The following is a 20,804-nucleotide window of genomic DNA, read 5'->3' on the forward strand; positions in this document are numbered from 1 at the left end:
CGGCGCGGCGGTGGCCGGGCCGGAGGAGCGCAGTCCCGGGGCCGCGGAGGCCGGCGCTCCGGAGGGCGGAGAGCGGAGAGCCGCCGGCGCTGAGCTCTGCCTGCTGACCTGCCATGTTACAAAGGCAGGGCAGGGGCGTGCTGCCGGGCGCGGGGAGAAACCGGCCGGGCTGTGCGTGCCCCAAATACATGTGCGGTTTTTCCGTGCAGCCTGCGCTGCGTCAGCTGGAATTGCACAGGTAGCGTTCAGCCGTGTGCGCCTGTGTTTTTATTGCGACTTTCCCCTGGGATCCCGCAGCCTGGGTTACCGCATACCTGGATTAACGCGACGTTGCTGGACGCGATGGTAAAAATTAGCCCTGACGTTTTTATCATCGTTCCGTCACGATGTCTGCGTGTGGCATAAGTTACTGGCCAGGGGATGATAATATATGATAACTTCCTAGCGATGGTTGTTATTCTGGAGTCATTCCAAACGGGCTGCGTTTAAAAATGTGCCGCCTCCGAGAATGTTCATTTGCTAAAAATGAGGTCTTGACTTGGCGCTTAGTTCTGAAGTTTAATTTTTTTTTGAATTAACTGAGTGGAAGCGTGGTGTTCTGGACTGCCTTTTACTTCGTTTCACAATTTTTTCTGGAACTGTTGCTCAACTAGAGGTTTCCGCAAAGAGTGTTACATTACGGTACATAATCTTTCACTTTCTGAATGATTAAACACAAATATTTAATCTTGGCAAGTATCTGTGGTGGTTTAGGAAAACTAATTGAGTTAGTCTAGCCAAGGAAGGTCGAGGGGGAGTAAATGGATTATTTCTGGTTTGTGTGTCTAGCATAAAAGTCTTACTCTGTAAGAGTCTCCCGTTTCTCTATTAAAAAAAAATTCTAAAAATCTTGTATTTAGAGTATTGATGAAATTCTATCTTGCTTTTAGAGTACTGAGGAGTCTTTAAACTCATTTTAAAGTGAACATTAAAGTGGAACTGGGTCTCTGATAAATGAAGCTAAGTTTTCTAGGGGTAATTGCGACTTGGCATTGAAATTGTTTAGTTATAAAAATTAGAGCATTAGAGTTTTTGTGGTTAGCTTTTGAGGAAGGGGAAAATTGCATGGAGCTTTAAAGACAGAACAAAAAAAAAAAAAACCAAAAACTTAAGCTTCTCTATAGCCTTAAGAGCTTTTGTGATGTATGTGTTTCACTTATTCTAGAAACATTAGGGTCCAGCTGGAGGAGGTACTTCCCTCAAGTTTATGAGTAGCTTTTGCTCCTTTGGAACAGGCTTTACCCAGAGGCCTCTTCTAAACAGTGAATTTACTGGAGAGTAGCACAAAAGATAAGATCTGTTTCTGCAAGCAAATGGCACTAGGACCATTTTTTTTAATAAAATACAGGCTTACTTAGAAATGTTTTTGCAGTATTAAGGATGCTCATACGCATGAGTTTTCATACTTTTACAGCAGTGTGGTTGCAGGTCCATATTTCTGGTGAATGGCTTGTTCTGTATGCTTTACTTGGATATAACACCTATATCGTACTTAATGGAATTTCTATATGCATTAATGGCAGTATTGGCACTTTAGTAGTTACATAGCCAGAGTTAATTATTAGTTAGTAAGAGCATAAATACTAGCATAAATATTGACATAGCCTGGCACATACTATAGGGCTCAGGTGAGTGTAGTTGATTCATGTCAGGCATTAGGAACAATGTAAATAGCTTGGTCCTATTTAAGATAGGTGCTTGAAAGGGAAAGTAGCAAGTAGTGCTGGTGCTCTAACAAGAATGAGGTTGTCTCAGGAAGGTGTCTAACTAATACTGCTGTTCTGTGTCACTCTTATAAGGGAGTTGTGGGCACCACTGTTGAGAAGCCAGTCTGGCAATTTTTAATCTACTGGATTTTGCATTGAAGGGTTTAGTAATTTCTAGGTAAATTCCATCTGTAGTGTATGATAGCTAGTGAAAACTGTCTTGTGACTCTTCAATAGAGGAAGATGATATCAAGATCTAACTGAATAATGATAATGGGATTTGTTAATCTTGAGGTTTTAAAACTGGAAAAAGAAATTTGCAGCATCACTTACATATTCAATATCCCTTTTTGATTTCCATCATACTTCCTAGCAACTGAATTGGAGTTAGTTTTGCAAGTCATAGTAGGTTGAAATGCTTTTTATAACAGTGGCTGTAGAAACAGTTACACTCGTGGCCAGAGTGTAACACCAGAAATGACTTGTAGGAAATGTTCTCTCCATTCATTGTCCTTTACTCAACTTTGACCTTAGTTTTTAAATACAGTGTCAGCATGACCAAACAGTTGGAGGCTAAAATGTTGCACAACTTAGATTGGGAGGGAAAAAAAAAAAAAAGTGGATGTAACCTTGTTCAAACATAATGTTTGAGGTATTGGTGATTTCCAGGTATCTTGCTATCTGACAGAGGGTTCCAGTAGCTCAGGTTTTGATACATCTGTAGCTGTGGATTTAAGGTATTTGTTCTGAAGTTTCCTGGAAAGAACTATAATACTTCTTAAAAGGAAGGTGAAAGAACCAAAGAAAAATACCAAAATAATTTCTGTTTAAATACCTTTAGAAAACATGATGCAATTCATGTGGATCGGGTATTTCCAGTATGATTCTCTTATTTGCTGAAGTATTTAAATTGGGCTTCTCTGTGATGTATTGAAATTTCAAAATTTTTTTATGCTGACTCCCAAAAAAACCCCACCCAAACAAAAAAAAACCCAGCCTGTTCCCCCTTCACAATTTCCCCCACCCCTGTAAAGATTTAGCATCTTTGAAGAAAGTTTAGGTTGAACTTGCACAAAAAAAAAAACCAAGGGTAGAGGTGTGGTTTAGAGGGCTGAGTTGTAATTGTCCTTCATGCTTCTGCCATAGCCTCCCTGGGTGGTCTTAGGCAAGAGCGCAGAAAAGGCCTTGCATCTCTTCCCTTCTATATCAATTCTGTATATAAGTAATATTAGCTATTGTGAGCTAAATCATGATAGAAATTTCATGCCATACTAAAAGTGACAAATCCTTGAAAATCCTCTGCAAGCTGAAGCCAGTTATGCCTTGCTTTAATTGAGGATAGCTCACAGGTAGGAGATAAATATGTATAAACAGTGAATACATCGCCACTGTTCAACTATTTAAAATGAGCTATTTGTAACAGTGCTATTGACCAAGTAATTACTTAAAGTGAACGAGGTTCTTTGCTATATTGCATAATAAGCCTTGGATATTTTTTGCTATCCTTCAGATCAGGCACAAGACTAAGCCTGAACTGGAAGCTTGGTCTATAACTGATCTGGAAATATTCTGCTGATGTATGTATGCTTATAAGGTGCCCCGACAGACTATAGAGTCAAAATTAAAAAGTACAGTGAAGGCTATGTGATGCTGAAAGGTTTGATCTATAACAGTCATTTTAGTAGCAGTCTGTGATGCAGAACTAGTCATTGGTAGTTCCCTAAAGAGCTCAGAAACAGTACCAGGAGGAAATTGTGGAGGAGAAGTGGAAATGAAAGTGTTGGCCCTACTCTTTTAAATGGCATATTTTTACCTTTTCAAAATGTACCTTCATGTATTAGATGCAGGGCTACTTTAGAGGCTGAAATTAAGTGAAATTGAAGTGAGCAATAACAGAGGGGTATGAAAAAAGGAGGAACAATGGTATAGAAATAGGATGTGAAGAGTAAGGGGCAGTCTTAGAAGTGAATTAGACAATTATATTCTCACTATTTAATTTTTACTGTAAAATTTTATTTTTTAAAAAAAGAATTGTTATTACTAATCAAATTATTTCAATTTAGTAATCTGAAATAAGATTGGACAAGCAGTGTGTTGTGTAAGTTGTGTGTACATATATGCAAATGAAAAAGTCCCAAGAGGAAGCCCCCACTTTTTCTGTGTGCAAGCATTACGCAAAGAAGGGCGTTGTGGGCTGGACTCTTGGTTTTGTTTTGAGCTTCAGAAGAAACTTGTGGGTTTAAGGAATTATTCTCAACCAAGATCAGGATCTGGTCCACCTCTGGTAGCTTCCATATGACAGCAAGTTTGTCTGTATGATATTTTGACTATAAAATTACAATGAAAGAACCAGTGCTGTCCAGATCCTGCAAATGCAAAAGTAATCAGGCTCAGCATAAAGTTGTCCATTAAATCCCGGTACAGGAACTATGTTCCAACAAACTGTGCAACTTTGTACTTCCCTTGTATGTTGAATTCCTATTCAGGACAGCGAGACGTCGTCATCATGTAGAGCACTGGGAGCAAACCCTTCTGTGAATACTTTTGTCATAATATTTAGCACATAAGATGACTCTCCCTGACCCAGTACCCCTCTAGCCTTTCTTTTAAGGATGTTGTTATTTAATAATTTTGGCCCAAAAGCTGGGGAAGGGGTTTTAAGATGTCTGTTCTACATTAGAGAGGTATTTTGAGCTGTCTTTGGAATCCTAAAGCGGTAGATAGCTTAGCACATCGCCACACTTCAACTAACACTGTGATTATTGGGCGGATACCCTGATGTTGGTTTATATTGCTTTGCTGGCTAACCCAGCTAGGAAACTGCCACAGGAATAGTGTTAGTTGACAGATGTATTTGCAGCTGAACTGGTAGCAGTACATTCACACTTAATTTTCTCTGGGGTAGACAATGAACATTTTGCTAACTGGATGTGGAGATTTACTGGATGAGGGAGGTATTAGTCAGTGTTATCTCTACATTAAACCTTTCCAGTGTGGTGTAGATCATCTGCAAACAGCAGGTACAGCCCTGCATGTGCAGTCTGTGCATGTCATCCACTCAGTGTCTATAATTTGCAGCATGACTGGGTCCAGTTTTCTTACATTACAGGACACTTTTGCTGGCTAGAGAAAAAAAGAATGTCAAATGTTCTAAGTCACAATTAAAGTGTATTTTAAAATGTAGCAAAAAATGCTAGAAACAATTCCTACCTCTCTTTACCTCCACCACACCATTAAGTCAAAATTTTAATTTGCATAAAGAATAGCTTCAGAACCCAACTGAGGTTAGCATGTGTGTCCAAATGTGGCTGGGTGAAAGCAGGCCACTTCTGTCACTCTTGCTTGATGCCCTTTGACATTTTCAGTGACAGATTTTGGGTTTGAAGCTCAATATTGGAAGATACGCTGCTTTCATTTGCCTTTATCTACTGTGCCAAGGAAAACAGAACATTCTGTTTAGGGGACTTCTCCTCTTAAAAAGTCATCATATAATAAGTAGTTGTACAAAAAAACCATGGACTAGCTGCTCTCCTGAACTGTGTTTTGGCTGAAGTAATATTTACATTTTTGTAGTGCTTACCTTGGCTTCCTTCCTCCTCAGGTGCTATAAATTGTTTTCTGCATCCCTCCCTACAAACACAGTTGTACTTCAGAAATTGTTTCTTCTTGGGGTGTGCTTTTTGGCCATAAACATTGTAATCTAGAAAGAAGAGTGTTTTTAAAACCGGCCTTGTTAAGATTTTTCTCTGTTATGAATCTTGTTGAATCTCATGAATCTCACTTTTTAAAATTTTTGTAGCCAGGGTTGAGTGTTGTGGGTTTTGCTGTGGCATAACTGCAACAAACACTGAAGCAGCTTGTGCCTTGTTTGGACCCTCTTAGTAAATTGTTTGATTTTACTGAGACTAAAAAGAGCAATGAAGAACAAACAAATGAAAAATTCGGTGAGTGATGGTGGAAGGTATAGAAGATGTAGAAAATACCTGATTTCTCCCACTGGGTGAAGGCTGTTCCTTCCTGCCTTCTCTCTGCCTCTCCTGCTTCCTCCTCTAAGCTTTGATACTCTAGATGACTAGTTCCTGCTCACTGACTGCAGCGATCTCACTGAATCTAGATTAGCCTCTGACTTTAAGCCTAATTTTTCTTTCTTCCTAGGCATTGCTGAACAAATCTGCCTGTCCCTCAGTTCTTGGCCTGCATTCCTATTTTCTGCTCCCAAGCTCGTGGTCTTGTGTTCTGTCCCTGCACTCTTATCCAGCAGTTTTCTGTTTCCTGGGCACCCCTTAGAGATCCTTTGTTGCCAGGTTTTCTCTCTTGACTATCTCCTCAGCTGTTTGGATCAGAGTATGTTAACTGTGAGTTGGTACAGATGATTGTGAATGGGCCTGCAAAGCAACTGGTAGCAATTCCAGTCCCGTGATGTAGGAGCAGAACAATGTTGGAGTTTTTGTTGTTTTGGTTTTTTATATGACAGTATGTTTCTTAGCGCCAGTACTACTGCTGATGCAGAACCAAAGGGAGCTTAGTGGAGACTAGTGGCTTCTTGTTAATTACTCTGTTGTCTAACATTGAGTGCAGATGTATTCAATAGGGTCTAAAAAGTAATGCAATTGATCACTTTAGCGCTGTTAGTACTTTCTCCGTTGTTGTCATTTGTTTAACTGTAGTAGTCAGAAATGTGAAGACAGGCAAGTACAGGCAATGTCCTAAAAAAAATAAAAATGGTGTAAGTCCCTGTTGTATTGTGGTAATGTTGTAGGTCCTTGCACCTTGTTTCTTGAACAAGTAGATCCTTTATTTCATAGATGGAGGACAACAGACTGGTTGTAAATACGTTCTACAAGCTGCAAGTACACTGGTAGCAGTTCTCGCTGTGTTCCTTGTGAAGCTTAAAAGTATACTTCTCTTTTTCTTTCCTTTAACTCTCCTCATTGGTTTTCCAGATAGTTGACTAGGAAAGATGTGTTTTGAAGTGTCCATGGGGAAATTATTCATGTGTTAATGCTGCTTATTTCTTGGACTTTTTGCAGCTATGCTTGAGATCTGCAGGTGATCCCTAAAATTATAATTTCTGACACTTCTGGACACTTTGTATTACAGATCAGGTCGTTAGACAAAAATGTGTGGCGCTACTGCTGCGTGCTCTCTTACTTTGGGGTCTGGTGTCAAAGTGTTTAAAGACAGTTATTGCTGAGTAACTGATTTTAACTGGTACTAGTCTGTATGGATTATAAGGATTTGCACCAGGTGCTGGATTTGCTCTCCAGTCTGTTACCTCCACACTTCTTGCTGTAGGAGTAAGGAACTAACAGTGCTGATAACTTATTTCAGATCATGCAGAATCAGTCTTGTACTTTGGGTTTATGAACAGAGCCTTGACCTTTGTGCCCCCCAAAATGTATTTCCGATAATTTAGTGTAGGGTTTTTCTCCCTAATTTTTCCACTTCAGGAATGGAAGCAAATCTTTACTGGTTTGCATAAACCCTCCTGAGTTGTATTTCTTCCCAGCCTTGCTTATGTTATGCTTTGTTTTCTGAAATCTTCTCATTTAGACAAAGCTAATTTTTTTACTACAACCTTACTAATGCTAGAGAGTCATTCAGGGAGACTGAAGTCTGAGAGTGTCTGAAGTGAGGTATTCTCTTCAATCCCATGGTGGGAAGCTGTTGCTTCAAAGTGCTTAACTGTAGCACAGGCTGCCTGACCTACACATGCTTTGGCATAAAACACAAGCTCAAGGTGTCAGTGGTGATACCAATGTTTAAAAGTGGTCATACTACTATTTGCAAGCTAAGTATACCATAGCTGAAGAAAACCAGTGAATTGTGACAGTAACTGGCAAGGAGATTTTAACTGCAAGAGTGGAGAATGGGAGTAAGGTGGCTAGGTGGAAGAGCACATACATATGTATTGCTAATTGTGGAGTGAGAAGGACCTGTTTAAATGTCAGAATATTGCAGAGGAACAATGTTTTAAAGCAGACTTTGAAAGGCTACTGAGCTAAAAGAGCTGGCTAACACCTTCTGTGACTAGATTTGGAAGGTACTTATTATCAGAAGATAGTGGAAGAGTTGAAGTAATTTGAAGTGGCTGGCTCAACTATTCTTTGATTTTGTTTCTTTAAAGCATTAAATGTATTATGTTGTTTACATTTTTATAATATAGATGCAGCATAAATCTTGATATTTTGTTTAAGTTTAAAATTTGCTTTCATATACTTTAACAGTTGGGACATGTAACCCTGTCTTAGCAAGTGAGTTCTACAACAATTCTCAATGTTCATTTAATGTGACTGGTGCAGTGAAGTGTGCAGTAAGTAAGTTTCAACAAATATGTACATTGTTTAATTTTTGTTTTTACCGTTTCTATAGGGAATGAAACTTTAACAAGAATTCTATGTTAAAGCCTGGCTAACAGCAACAGAGGCAAAGTGTAGAAGCAATGCCCTGATGAAAAGGTAAGGAACACATTGAAAGAGTTTTCAAAAGGCTTATGGTCTAACTTGAGAGAATTCCTGTGATATTTGAGGTGCTTGTGCTTTGTTCCCAGGACTGTTTACTTGCTATGAAGAAAATACTGGAGAAAAAGGGCATTTCTGTCACTTTTGCCAGGCAACGTTGGAAGTGCAGAGATGGGGTGAAGGTTTTTCCCTGGGTAGCTGCAGTTATTCACATGTTCTCTAGACTGTTGAGCTCTCATGTGATTTGTGCAGTGTCATGGCTGAGAAATGGTTCTGAGTAGCTATAGCAAGACTGACTGATCCAGTTAACTTCATTTTGGTCTTGCATGACTAGCTGCTATGTTTCTGTGTGTTGGCAGCATACTTCACCAGGATAATGCTGCAGTACACATATGAGACTGAAATGCTAGAGTCTCTTAGAACTTTACTGGCAAGATTAAAAAATTGGCCACAGATTTGTCTATTTGTCTACTATTCATGTGCCCTCAAAGGAAGGAAGTTCTTGGAATGTGATTATATTATGAATGCTTTAAAAAATAAATCACTGTTTTTAATAAAGCTTTGAATTGTTTTACCAAAGGTGTATTGCAGAGCCCTGCACTGGTTTCCAGACTACACTAGGAGACACTTGTTTCTTGCTTACAAACAATGTCTCTCTCGAGTCAGGCTAACAAAGTAAAGTGCCACCTGTTTTAGACAGTTAATGGACCTAAAAAGGAGCTCAAATTAATAAGAAATTTAATATTCTCAAAGTAAAATGCAGGAAGGAATGGGAATGAAGACAAGGAAGATCAAAAGATTACAAGGCAGTTACTGTATTTGTGTCTGCCAGAGGTGGGCTGCTGAAACTGTTCTAATGGAGTTGCATGGTCCTTACTGCTATCTTACGCAGGTCGGGTATCTCTTGAATGTGCAAAAAGCGTAATAAGTAAACCCTTTTTGCTATCTGGGAAAACTGGCTCATGGAAAGAAACTGGCACTGCTAGAGCAGTTCTTCTGGTCTGCAGCCCACTTACAAGTTACCTCTACAAGGTACATGGATTATATCACTATTTTTTTCCTTGGAAATTGTGTATTGCATCTATAGCAAACTCTCTGCTTCGTGAAGCATTATGCCTGTTGCTGCTGCACAGGTGAGATATATGGTATGTCTGCATTAGTACACATCACGTGGTAAGGAAAAAGCTGATGTGTACTTTGCTTGTATAGTATTTGAATAAAAAAAGTGATCAATTCAGTAAGTTTGGACACCTGAAAATATGTGAGCTGGTATAAAATCATGCCTTTCAATTTTTGTTTTCTTTCTATATGGGAGTTATGTATAGCTTATAGCAAATAGAAGAAACTTTGTTGGAAGTGAATTAAGTTAAGAGTATGTTCTGCTCTTTCTGAATTCAGTGGTGAGATCCCAGTCCCACTGGTATTTTATATATCACAACGGGGTCGGTCACATGCAACTCCTGTAAGCCTGTTGATCATCTTTCCTATAATAGCAGACTGGTTCTCTTTTAACACTAGCAGTAGATCTATAGTGTTAGATCACAAAGCTAATTTTTCATATTAATCTCTCTTGCAGAGTTGCTAAAATGCCAGCAGCTATGAATTACAACAGTGGTGACAGAGAAAATTATTAATTAGTATTTCCTAAATGTTTATGAAGAAATGCAATATTAAAAAATAAATTGAATAAAGAATGAGAGTCGGTTTACCCTTTGTCTTTCAGCATAGTAATCAAACTAATAGTCTGTGGATCTGTGGCAGGATTGTCTGTTTGTTTCCCCTTTTCCCATATTTTTAGAAATGGCTAAAAAGCTCTTTTTTTTTCCCACATTCATATAGTCATGATCTGTAAAGTCTGTGTGTGTTTTTCATATGTTCTTAAGTCAGTTTGCTATTTTCAAGGATATTTTGTTTCTTACTGATGTTTATGGTGTTTAGTACAGTGGTATTGATTATATGCAATCTTTTAAAAATTATTGTCATGAGATGGCTCAAAGACTGTGTATTGCCCTTGTTTCCAGGGACTTTTATAAGAGGTTATGGCATTGTCTTCAAAGTGCAGCATTTTATGCCCAGATGACTGAGGTGTAGAGAAGCTATAGTAGCAGCTTCTCAGTGTGGCACTGTTACTGTTGTTGAATTTCATCTGGGATCTGCTGCTTCAAGCAACACCCTTGTGCAGTGTGACTTTGTTTCTGTTGTGGTTTTGTTTTCTTTCCTGGAAGTTGACTTGCAGTACTGTGTGATGTATATAATTATGACATGCTTTGGAATGCCTTCATGGTAAGAGCATCTACAGAAACTATTCAGATTTATCAGTTTATGTGAAATTGCTTTCCACTGAATGATTATTTGTCACTGAATTAGCTCACATTATATACATTATTTCTGGGGTCTGTTAACATAAATTTAGCATAAATCTGCTCTCACAGTAAACAGTATTGAAAATTTGAATATCACAGTAGCTCTAGTAAAGTTTAAGTTGGCTTAAATAAAATATCACTGTTTTGTTATCTTCTGCATTTTACCCGTGTTTAGCTGCAAGCCTTTGTATCAGAAGGCAAAGAGCTGAAGGGATGATGCATCATCAGCTAGGCCTTCTTTTCTCCCTTCTGTAAAAGCTGCATTGAATTATAAAAGTCTTGCTAACTTGTGTATTACTTTCTATAACCTTAGGAAGCAAATTTATATGATAGCAGGTGTTTGTATGTAGGGGATTCTAATTTTAACTGGCTCTAAAAGAAGAGAGCTTGTCCCAGTTTTTCTTGAAAGTGCTTTTGGGAATAAATGAATCTTTGAATTTAAGACTTTGTTATAAACTTAATATGAAATAATTAATACTGAGGCTTAAATTGTGAGATAGGCATGATTCTTTGATAGAATGCATATCTATATCTTTTTGTTTATTTGTAATGATGTCTTGGCTAATTAACCTGGAATACACTGAAGTTATAAGGCTTACTTGCAATTTTAAGTCATAATTTGTATAATTTCTGATTACTAAAATAACTGTTTCTTTTCAACTTAAAGGGCATTGTGAAACACTCCAGAAATTGGTGTTGTTTTGTAAAATAATGCTGAGAAAAGGAACAAAAAAATTAATATTTTTTTAATAACAATCTTTAAGACAAAGTTCAGTTTTGTAATGTTTCCTATACTTTGTACTGAGCCTGTGCTTACAGGGTATTTTTCACACACAACCATGCAAGACTTAGCCAGCTCTCAGTCTACATTCTGTCTTCTCAGGTCTTTTAATGGAAGACTTTTTCACCAGAGCTCATGATGGCGTAAGCATTGAGCTTAAATTGCTTGATTGGTAGCTTTTACTTAGCCAGCCTTTTCTTTCCTCAGCAGTTCTTGAGGGATATTTGGGCATTTATATTTTTATATATGCATAGATAGATATAACCCCCTCTATCTTCTGAGCAGTATTTGACCATAGCTTTTTTCTGATCTATGTTATGAAGAATTAGGTTTTTTCTTTCTACATTTCCTGATTCATTTTCAAATGATACTTCTTAAAAGCAACTGCTTAGCCTAATTTTTATTTTGTTTTAAATTTAGGAGCAAATGTTTGCCCAGTGTATTGTACCTTAAAAATGCTGTAACAGTTTACCTGTTGATTTAGAGTGGGTTCTGGTTGATGAAGACAGAAAGTTTCATGATAGTTACTGTGTAATATGCCATAGTTAAGCTTTACAGAGAATTGTTAATGTTACAAAATATTTGGAACTTCAGTCACATTAGCTAAAAGATGTTAGTGTTTGGTCTTAAGTTAGAATTTAAAGATGCTGTATACAACTTCTTTATCTCTCCATGCATTTGTTGCTAGCCTGTTCTGGATTTGTTGAAGCCAGATGTACAGTGAAATAATAGGCAACATATGCAGTGGCTGAATTTGTGTGTCTTGGGATATATCACTCAAGGAGAAGTTTGAGTTTGTAGTTACTACTCTCATATACTGCTAATTGAGTAACATATTCCAGATGTTTTCAAAATAACTGAATTTAGGTTAAATTTAAGCTTAGTTTTGTAACTGCATTCTCTCTTCTAAGAAAACAAGCTGAGCAGTTATTTACAAACTGTTATACTGCTATATACTGATGATTGTTTTCCAGTAATCGTGTGTTCTAAAGTGTTCCATATTGCTTGTTAACCATATAGAAAGAAATAAATGTAGGATAGTTTGGGGGTTTTTCTTGACGTTATATTGAATAGTGTAAATAACCTTAAAATAAAAAGTGTTATTCATTTCCTTGTGACTTTAGAACCTAGTCAAGTTAGTTACTCCAGCAAAATACAACCAACCTACAAAATAAGAACAGGAAGATGGAATTACCTTTCTTGCACTGGTAGATGAGGTTGATAGTGGTGATCAAGCACAGACTGATATTATTCTTGAGCAGGGACTGTTTCTAGAAATCTTAGGTCATCTTGGAACAATTTGATTAAATGCACAGTATTAACCGAAGGCATAATTTCCCTAATTACCAGTGAGAGATGTCAACATTTGTTCTGTTTAACAAAGATTTTTTTTTTTTGTAAAATCCAAGAATCATGATGGTATGAAGTTTGATAAGGCTACCTAGAGCAGAAAATAAAGGGAGATAAAGCAACTGGAATAAAGGTGCCATGAAAACTGAAGTCTTGTACCAACCATTCAACCATTTTTAAATTGTTTGTTGACTTTCTGAATGTTAGCAAGCTTTTGAAACTTCTGTGTTAAAAAAAAAAAAAAAAAATCAACAAAATAGGGTCTTAAATATCTTGTCTGGTTTACGAAGTCTGGAACTTGATGACAGTAAACTTCCTGAAGCTACTTTATCGAGGGTTGAGCATATATGGGTGACTTAGATGAACTTTTTTAAGCCCATTTCTCAATGTTCCATGAAAGAGTGGAAGGTATTTTCCTTTATTTGCAAAATCAAGCTATTAAATGAGACATGGGGTTTAAGTGACTTGCAGAGGTATTCAGGAATCTCTGACAAAGGGAAAACCAAATCTTCTGATACATAGTGCACTGCATTATTTGCAAGTTGTCTTTTCATCCTACAGATATTATTTTATCCTGTGCTGAAGTCAGTTGACAACATTGGTACCAAACATTGCAAGAAATCACTATACAGAAAGAATTAATCTGTAAAGAATTTTTTAACCAATATATTCTCTGAAGAAAGAATGTAATTTCCCAAAATGATTTGGCTGGAACAGCAGGACTGTATTCCTTTTCATTATGAAAAACTTCATGTGGTCTTGAATGGTTTTGTTTCTCATTGGTCTGTAGTCCATTGAAGTTGACTTGTTTTAAATGTTTTGTATAAAAGCGGGTATATTGCTTGCTATGGACGGGTTTGCACATCAAGGATCTGAGCTCCAAAACACTAAAAATAAAATAAACTTTTAGCCTGTAAAAATACTTCAAGAAGGTCTGGTTTTGGTATCTGAATGCAAAATCCCATAGGGTGAGATGGCTGCAAATATTATAGTTGTATCTTTAGAATAATCAGGACAGCCTTTGCATGTACATCTAATATTCAGGATGCAAATTAATTGTAGATCATGCCTTAGAAGATCCACTGTCATGGTGAACAGAGTGCAGTAATAGACTATATGTAACATACATGAGAACTGTTTTTTGGCTCAGCCATGATCTTTTAGTGGACTATTTGAAAAACTTCGCACAGTATTTTGCTGTTACTGTTCCTGTTGGTTCAGCTGCTTGGTGTGTAAGTTAACAAAAAGAGGCTGCCTGGATTTTCCATTCTAAGATTTAACAATTAACTTGCATGACTGTGGCTCAGAATTCCAAATTGGAAAGATTATGATTACAAATGAAAAATGTTACATGATCTGATGATGGATCTCTCTCTCTTTTGTATTCTTCTATTGTGTTTTCTTTTATATTATTGCAAATTTTCTGTTTTTAAAAATAAGCATACTTTTATTATTTCTGATATCTTACAATTGCCTTTAAAAAACCTGATGCATACTTTTTTCTTACCAGTTATAACGTCTTGTAATGGAAGATGGAAGACAAAGGGGCTCGTGTTGCTGACTACTTTGTTGTCGCAGGATTAACAGATATTTCAAAACCACTAGAGGAAGAAATCCACTTCAACGATGCTTGCCATAAAATCGCTAAACCAAAAGAACCTATTACAGATGTAACAGTACTTAATAAATCTCTGGGGGAGGAAGTTCCTCAGGGATATAAATGCATAGATGTTACTCCATCAGGACTGTCTGCGGATCTCAATAATGGCAGTCTTGTAGGACCACAGATATACCTTTGTTATCGCCGAGGAAGGGATAAGCCCCCACTTACTGATTTGGGGTGAGTGGATTTTCTGTCCCAGTAGGTGATTTTTGGCAGTTTATTTGACTAATGAGCAAATAAAGTAGGTTTATTGAAATACAATACTTATATAAGGCAAAACTCTAAACAGGAAGATATTTGTTGACTTGAGCATACTGTAACCTAGTATGGTAGGAAAAATGAGTTCTGAGTTTTAATGACAACTGTAATCCCTTGCATTTTAGAGTTTTCAAAGCCATTTGTAATTTTTAATGTATGGTTTTGGGTTGAGATAAGATGCTTAACCTATTTAATACAAATTGAGAAGAGGTGAGTTGTATGGCGTTCTTAGGATCAGGCAATGAATCTTTATAATAGAGTTGAAAATAATGCTATTTTGCAGTAAACAAAATGCTTAAAAGCAATTATACATGAGGAAAACTAGTATAGTTTCATCGTGAAGCTTTTCTGTTAGAATGCAGTTTGATATAGCATGACCTGAACTTGTCAGCAAAAATGCTCTGATCAGAGATGAGGCAAGAGCCACTGTTAAATTAGTACTATTCACTTCTAATTATTAATATAGTATTAGTATTCAGAGTGTTTTTAAGAAAATGTGCCTTCTGACTTTTGTTCATCCCATTTCAACTAGGGTTTTATATGATGGGAAAGAAAGAGTAAAGCAAGGTTGTGAAATAATTCACACAACTCCATATGGTCGGCCTGCTAATATTAGTGGCAGTGCCTCATCACAAAGAGTGTACATCACTTACCGAAGAGCATCCGAAAATATGACACAAAACACGTTGGCTGTTACGGATATATGTATAATCATACCAAGCAAAGGAGAAACCCCTCCACATACATTCTGCAAGGTTGACAAGAATCTTAATAATAGTATGGTAAGATTCAAAACTCTGGATATTCAGTATTTTAATGTTTGTGGAGTATTTGTGATAGTTCTCAGAGTACCTGGTGAAAAATTTGATAAGCTCTCTTCAAAGATAAATCGAATCTTGGAAGAGTTGGAGAATTACATTTCTTTATTCCTACTTGGAACAAAGTGTTTTTGGAAGTCTTGGAGTAAATAGTCTTTTTACTGCTGACTTCAGCAAGTTCAAATTAGTCCTTAAGAACCTGTTGTGTCACCTTGTGTATAACTGGAGGTTTTACAGATGTGGCTGTTTCTGATACTGATTTTACTGTTGTGATGGGAATTCTGTATCGCACAACCAGCTTCTGTTTTGTTTTTAAACTCTTCCATTACATACAGTGCTATTTTATAAATGTAATTTCATCTCAGTAGTTTCACAAACTTTTTCTCTGAAGAAAGTTGCATGTGAGGGATGTTGGATGCTGTTGACTGTGTGCAGGTTTAAATGCTCAGTAGGGTTCCAGAGCTAGACCTGCTAAAATCCATAGGTTTCACAGCACTTTGTTTTGCAGAAATTCACAGAATCACAGAATTGTCTAGGTGGGAGAAGACCTTGAAGATCATCCAGTCCAACCATCAACCCAACATTAACAGTTCACAACTACACCATATCCCTCAGCACTGTCGACCCTACTCTTAAACACCTCTAGGGATGGGGATGACCACCTCCCTGGGCAGCCCATTCCAATGCCCAACAACCCTTTCTGGAAATAAATGCTTCCTGATATGTAGTCTAAACCTTCCCTGGCGCAACTTGAGGCCATTACCTCTTGTCCTATCACTTTCTTGGTTAAAGAGACTCATCCCCAGCTCTCTGCACCCTCCTTTCAGGGAGCTGTAGAGGGCGATGAGGTCTCCCCTCAGCCTCCTCTTCTCCAGACTAAACAACCCCAGTTTGCTCAGCTGCTCCTCGTTCTTTATTTTCATGTTCAGAAATTGAGAACTTCAAGAATTTCTAAAAAACATTAACAATGCCAGAAAGGAAATTGTTGTTTAGAAGCTATGATGTTATGTTGCAGTGTTTCACAGACGATGAAATCACAGATGGAGTAAGGATTTAGGTTTAAAGATTAGCATGATTAAAATAAAAATGCAGGCCCGAAAGAAAATTGTTAAGTATTAAAGTAATACACAAATGTAGTTAGTAACTGTGTGTATAGATACATAAACACATGCCTGTATGAATGTATATCTGTCTATACACACATTTAAACCAGAAGTTTAACAAATGGAGAAAGGCTTAAATATTTATATGAATGACAATGGTACTTGAAATTCTGTAGTTGTGTTAACAAATGTTGTAGAGAAGAGTTTATAAATGCTTCAGTCTATAAACCAGTTCTGTTTCAGAGGTCATGCTGATGCCTGCCATGGATTGGTTAGCTCAGAGCTAGCACAGTACTTTTTTTTTCAGTTAAATGTTTGTGGCCATTGTCAGAAAGGATAGTGTAGCAGGCCCCAAATTCCTGTATCTTAATGCCCTATATTTTTGTGTGTAGATATGGTTCTTTGTAAACAAGGAAGAGGAGGTTTTCCTCCACTGTTTTCTGTTATGCCTTTTTTTATACTTCATCACATAATCCAATAATTTTTGTTTTACAGTGGGGCTCAGCAGTATATTTATGTTACAAAAAATCTGTGGCAAAAACCAACACCATATCATATAAAGCTGGTATGTAACTACTGTTTAATTTGTTTATCTTCAATTCAGGTTGTACAGGCTGATTTGTAATGGAATATGTTTTTTATTTAAGAATTATTTGACAAAGACACTGTCTTGGCATTATCCAAAAATTACTTTTTCCCCAAAGAATTTTTTAAAATAATGTCCTAAAACAAGTCTTGGTTATATATCATGACCACCTTGATGTAAAATTTGCTTCTAATTGGAAGCTTAGTTGTGTTTGGATAGGTTTCTATGAAACTGTGTGTCTCCCACCTCTGTTTTTTTTTGCTGATAATTTTCTCTTAAGCATGTGTATATAAAGAAATATAAATGCAGGAGAATATACCACTGAAATTGTTTGATGCATTTTCATGATCATTTTCTTTAAGAAATGTTTTGAAGAATACGGCAGACTTCCACACTGCTCTGAACATCAGTGGCATTGATTGTGTATCATCTTTATTTTGTTGTTTTATTTAAGACAATTAGATTTGCTATGGCTCTGAAGAAGTGTGTTAGGTAGTTTGGTTTTTTTGAAAACCCCAATTTTGTCTGAGTGCAAGTGATGAGCGTGATTCAGACTTGAGCTTTAATTCACTTACATCCCTTTGAGATGCTTCTCTCTGTAAACAACAGTAGTTAAGATTAACTAAAAGTTGGACAATAAATTTGTAAACAAAAATTTTAGAAGGCCCCAAGTCTGGTAGTAGCTTATGCAAAATTTTGCTTCTTGGTGGGAGGGAGTGCATGCAGGGGAAGCCCACTGCCCTTCTTAATTACCAGTTTTTATTGGCTATTAATATTACAATGTATATTAGAACAGAATCTGTAGTGATTGTGTTCTCTAACATGGAGAAATCCTAAATCCCTTCACAGAATATTCATTCTCATTTTGGAGTCCCCTGGGCTGGCAATAAGAAAGAATAGATTGCTAAAGCTGTATGATATAATTGAAGACCTGTATGTTAAGAGCCTCTGCTTCAGAACTTCATGTTTTACAGCTGTGCTTAAGTCTAAACACATTAGTCTGATAGTACATTAGCTGAATCCTCAGCTGAGGTGGATCAGCATAGTTTATTGGTTTGATTCTACTGATATTAAAAAAAAATAATACCTAACATATCAAATTTTTCAGGAAACTTGTTGGAAAGAGTTGTTTTCATAATTGAAAACATCAGTCTTATTTCTCAATTATTCAGGTTACCTTTTTTAACTAAATTTTAAATCTTGTAGTAGTGATGAAAGTGAACTATTATAATAATAGCTGAGATGCACATAACCTGCAAACATAAAAAGGTAAATTAATTATTAATAGTTCCAAGAATAGTAGGACTTTAGTCCAATGTTTTAGTCAGATGGTTTCTCCTTAGGCCCTGGAAGCATGCTGCCCCTTTCCAGCTATTCACTGTGCTTGATTATTTACAGCTTTCCTTTACTGACGTCCTGAAGTTAGTGTATGCTCATATATAATTTTTCTGCGCATCTTTTTAATGGAATGAGCTATTACAAATATGTTTCTGCTACTTCTTACATAACTACCACTTCACAAATTGCCTTTATAGGTTTAATATGCAGATATCCCGAAGAGGATTATGAATCATTCCCCTTACCAGAATCTGTGCCTCTTTTTTGTCTGCCTATGGGTGCAACGATTGAATGTTGGCCATCTAACAGTAAATACCCTCTCCCAGTTTTTTCTACATTTGTATTAACTGGAGCTTCTGCAGAAAAGGTATTTTGAAAGCTTAAAAAAAAAAAAAAAAAAAAAAAAAGTGATAATGCAAATTTTCATAGACAAGCCTGAATATTAATTTGGGCTTAATTCAAAGACTACTTTGGAGAGTGACTTGCATTTATTTCACTACTGGACTGTTGATCATATAAACATGTACTCCTTTGCTTTCCAGTCATGTTACCCTTTGAAACTAGAGAGCTATAAAAATTCTGACTGCATATACATGCAAGTATACTATTTTTATTGCAAGCATGGAAACAACCTTGCATGTGTATACTTGTTCTAAAAAGTAAATTGGATGTCAGAGGAATACTGCTTTGAGTCGCTTATAAAGGATTCCTAAAATAGCTTTAAAGGCAATTGTAGGAGCAGTTGACTGTAGTTGTATTTTGTATAATCATTATTTTTCTCTCACTTAAATAGTTTCATGAATTACTCGTTCTCATATGACATTAGGTGTTTTAAATAAATAATAGACAAGTTTGGATTTTCAGAGCTATAAAAATATTCCAGAATACATTGCTTCAAAAGATGATACATTAATGTAACTTTTCAAGCAGTAACATAGAGTTGATTTTCCTTGCATGTTTGGGGTTTCTTAGATTGCTTTGAAGATTGAGGCAGATTTATTGACTTCAAATCAACTATGTTGTTTGCAGGTATATGGTGCTGCTATTCAGTTTTATGAACTGTATCCTGAAGAGAATCTCACAGAGAAACAAAAAGCTCAACTGGGATTAGCAGCTGCTCTTGAGGGAAAGTCAGACACATGCAGAACAGTTCAAACAAATAAATGCATCTGTCTGCTCTCTCACTGGCCTTTCTTTGATGCGTTCAAGAAGTTTCTTACCTTTCTATATCGTTACTCCATTTCTGGTCCACATGTCCTACCCATTGAGAAGTAAGTAATTTCAGAACCTCATAACAGTAATTTCAGTTGATGAGAGCTTTTTTTTTTTTTTTTTTTTTTTTTTTTTTTTTAACATTAAATATAATGGTTACACTAGATTAAGCACTTTTCTCCAGTGATTAAATGTATCTTTACCTATTTCCTGAAAAAGCCTAGATTTTTATTTGTGATTTAAGTGCCTGCAAAGGTATCTCTGAAAGCCTTTTTTAGTTAGCTTTTCACCCTTTAGCATAGTGATTAGGAGGAGCAAGATTATAAATCCTTTCTTAATGTTGCATACATTGTTTTGCATTTCTTCAAATGCCTATTTGTTGTGTAGTGAGAGATAATAGATTTAATTTTCTGTGCTAGTCATCCTTCTCTGTTTGTGATAAATAAACTTAATTTCCTTCTTATGTAAAGGATTTCACGTTTTAAAAAGCAGAGGGAATCCTTACATCCCAAAAGTGGCTGATATCTGTAGTTGATGCATAATACCATTTAACATTTCTAGACTAATGTAACTTTTTAATGCATCAGGTTTCAAATGCACTATTTGCTTTTTTTTATTGTATTACCATCTGTCTTTTTTTCTGATTAAACTTCAGTATTTTTTCTGACACTGAATTTGTAGACTGAGCATTTGTGATTGTTCATCCACTTCGTTATTCCACTCTGTATCTACTATACTTGTTTTAAAAGCTGATAGTGTAAACTTCTAATAATGAAAAGATTTTTATGTGGTTTTTTTTAAGCCAGGAACTGTTTTTGGTTTTGGGTTTCAGGAATTAATAAATTGAGAAGTAAATACAATAAATGTTTTATTAATTTTTATTTTACAGATTGATTTTGCTTATTCTGATTTCTCTGTTTTGTCAACTGGTCAATTTACTGTGGATAATTTTAAAAAAGCCACACTGTACTTGAATGAAGTTAATATAGAATCTAGCCTAGTTTCTTCAGTTATTTTAATGATGATGAAGGTTGTCTGTGCCATACATATGTATCTGAACATTTTCAGTCACCCTGCTTCTGCAGGCAGCAGGTCTTTCCCTTGATATTGGCTGTATGTTCCATAT

General features: G+C 36.4%; 2 protein-coding genes across 4 annotated transcripts in view; one reads left to right on the forward strand and one right to left on the reverse strand.

The window, feature by feature from the left end:
• The window catches only part of RAB11A (RAB11A, member RAS oncogene family), a 37,751-nt gene extending 37,377 nt beyond the window's left edge, over window positions 1–374 (reverse strand). The window contains exon 1 of the mRNA XM_026856044.1: window positions 308–374. Coding sequence (XP_026711845.1) covers window positions 308–374 — 67 coding nt within the window. The remainder of the gene's footprint in view (window positions 1–307) is intronic.
• DENND4A (DENN domain containing 4A) overlaps window positions 1–20,804 on the forward strand; it is a 56,333-nt gene that overhangs the window by 601 nt on the left and 34,928 nt on the right. For 2 of the 3 annotated variants that reach the window (XM_026855594.1, XM_026855596.1), the window contains exons 2-7: window positions 8,118–8,203; window positions 14,211–14,540; window positions 15,154–15,403; window positions 17,038–17,107; window positions 18,664–18,833; window positions 19,496–19,737. In XM_026855594.1, coding sequence (XP_026711395.1) covers window positions 14,233–14,540; window positions 15,154–15,403; window positions 17,038–17,107; window positions 18,664–18,833; window positions 19,496–19,737 — 1,040 coding nt within the window. In that variant the 5' untranslated portion in view covers window positions 8,118–8,203; window positions 14,211–14,232. Of the gene's footprint in view, window positions 1–156; window positions 239–8,117; window positions 8,204–14,210; window positions 14,541–15,153; window positions 15,404–17,037; window positions 17,108–18,663; window positions 18,834–19,495; window positions 19,738–20,804 lie in introns of those variants that run through there. The other variant, XM_026855595.1, reaches the window with a different exon arrangement.

The sequence above is a fragment of the Athene cunicularia genome, assembly GCF_003259725.1.
Source record: "Athene cunicularia isolate RWA chromosome 10 unlocalized genomic scaffold, athCun1 chr10_part1, whole genome shotgun sequence".
Lineage (NCBI taxonomy): Eukaryota > Metazoa > Chordata > Aves > Strigiformes > Strigidae > Athene > Athene cunicularia.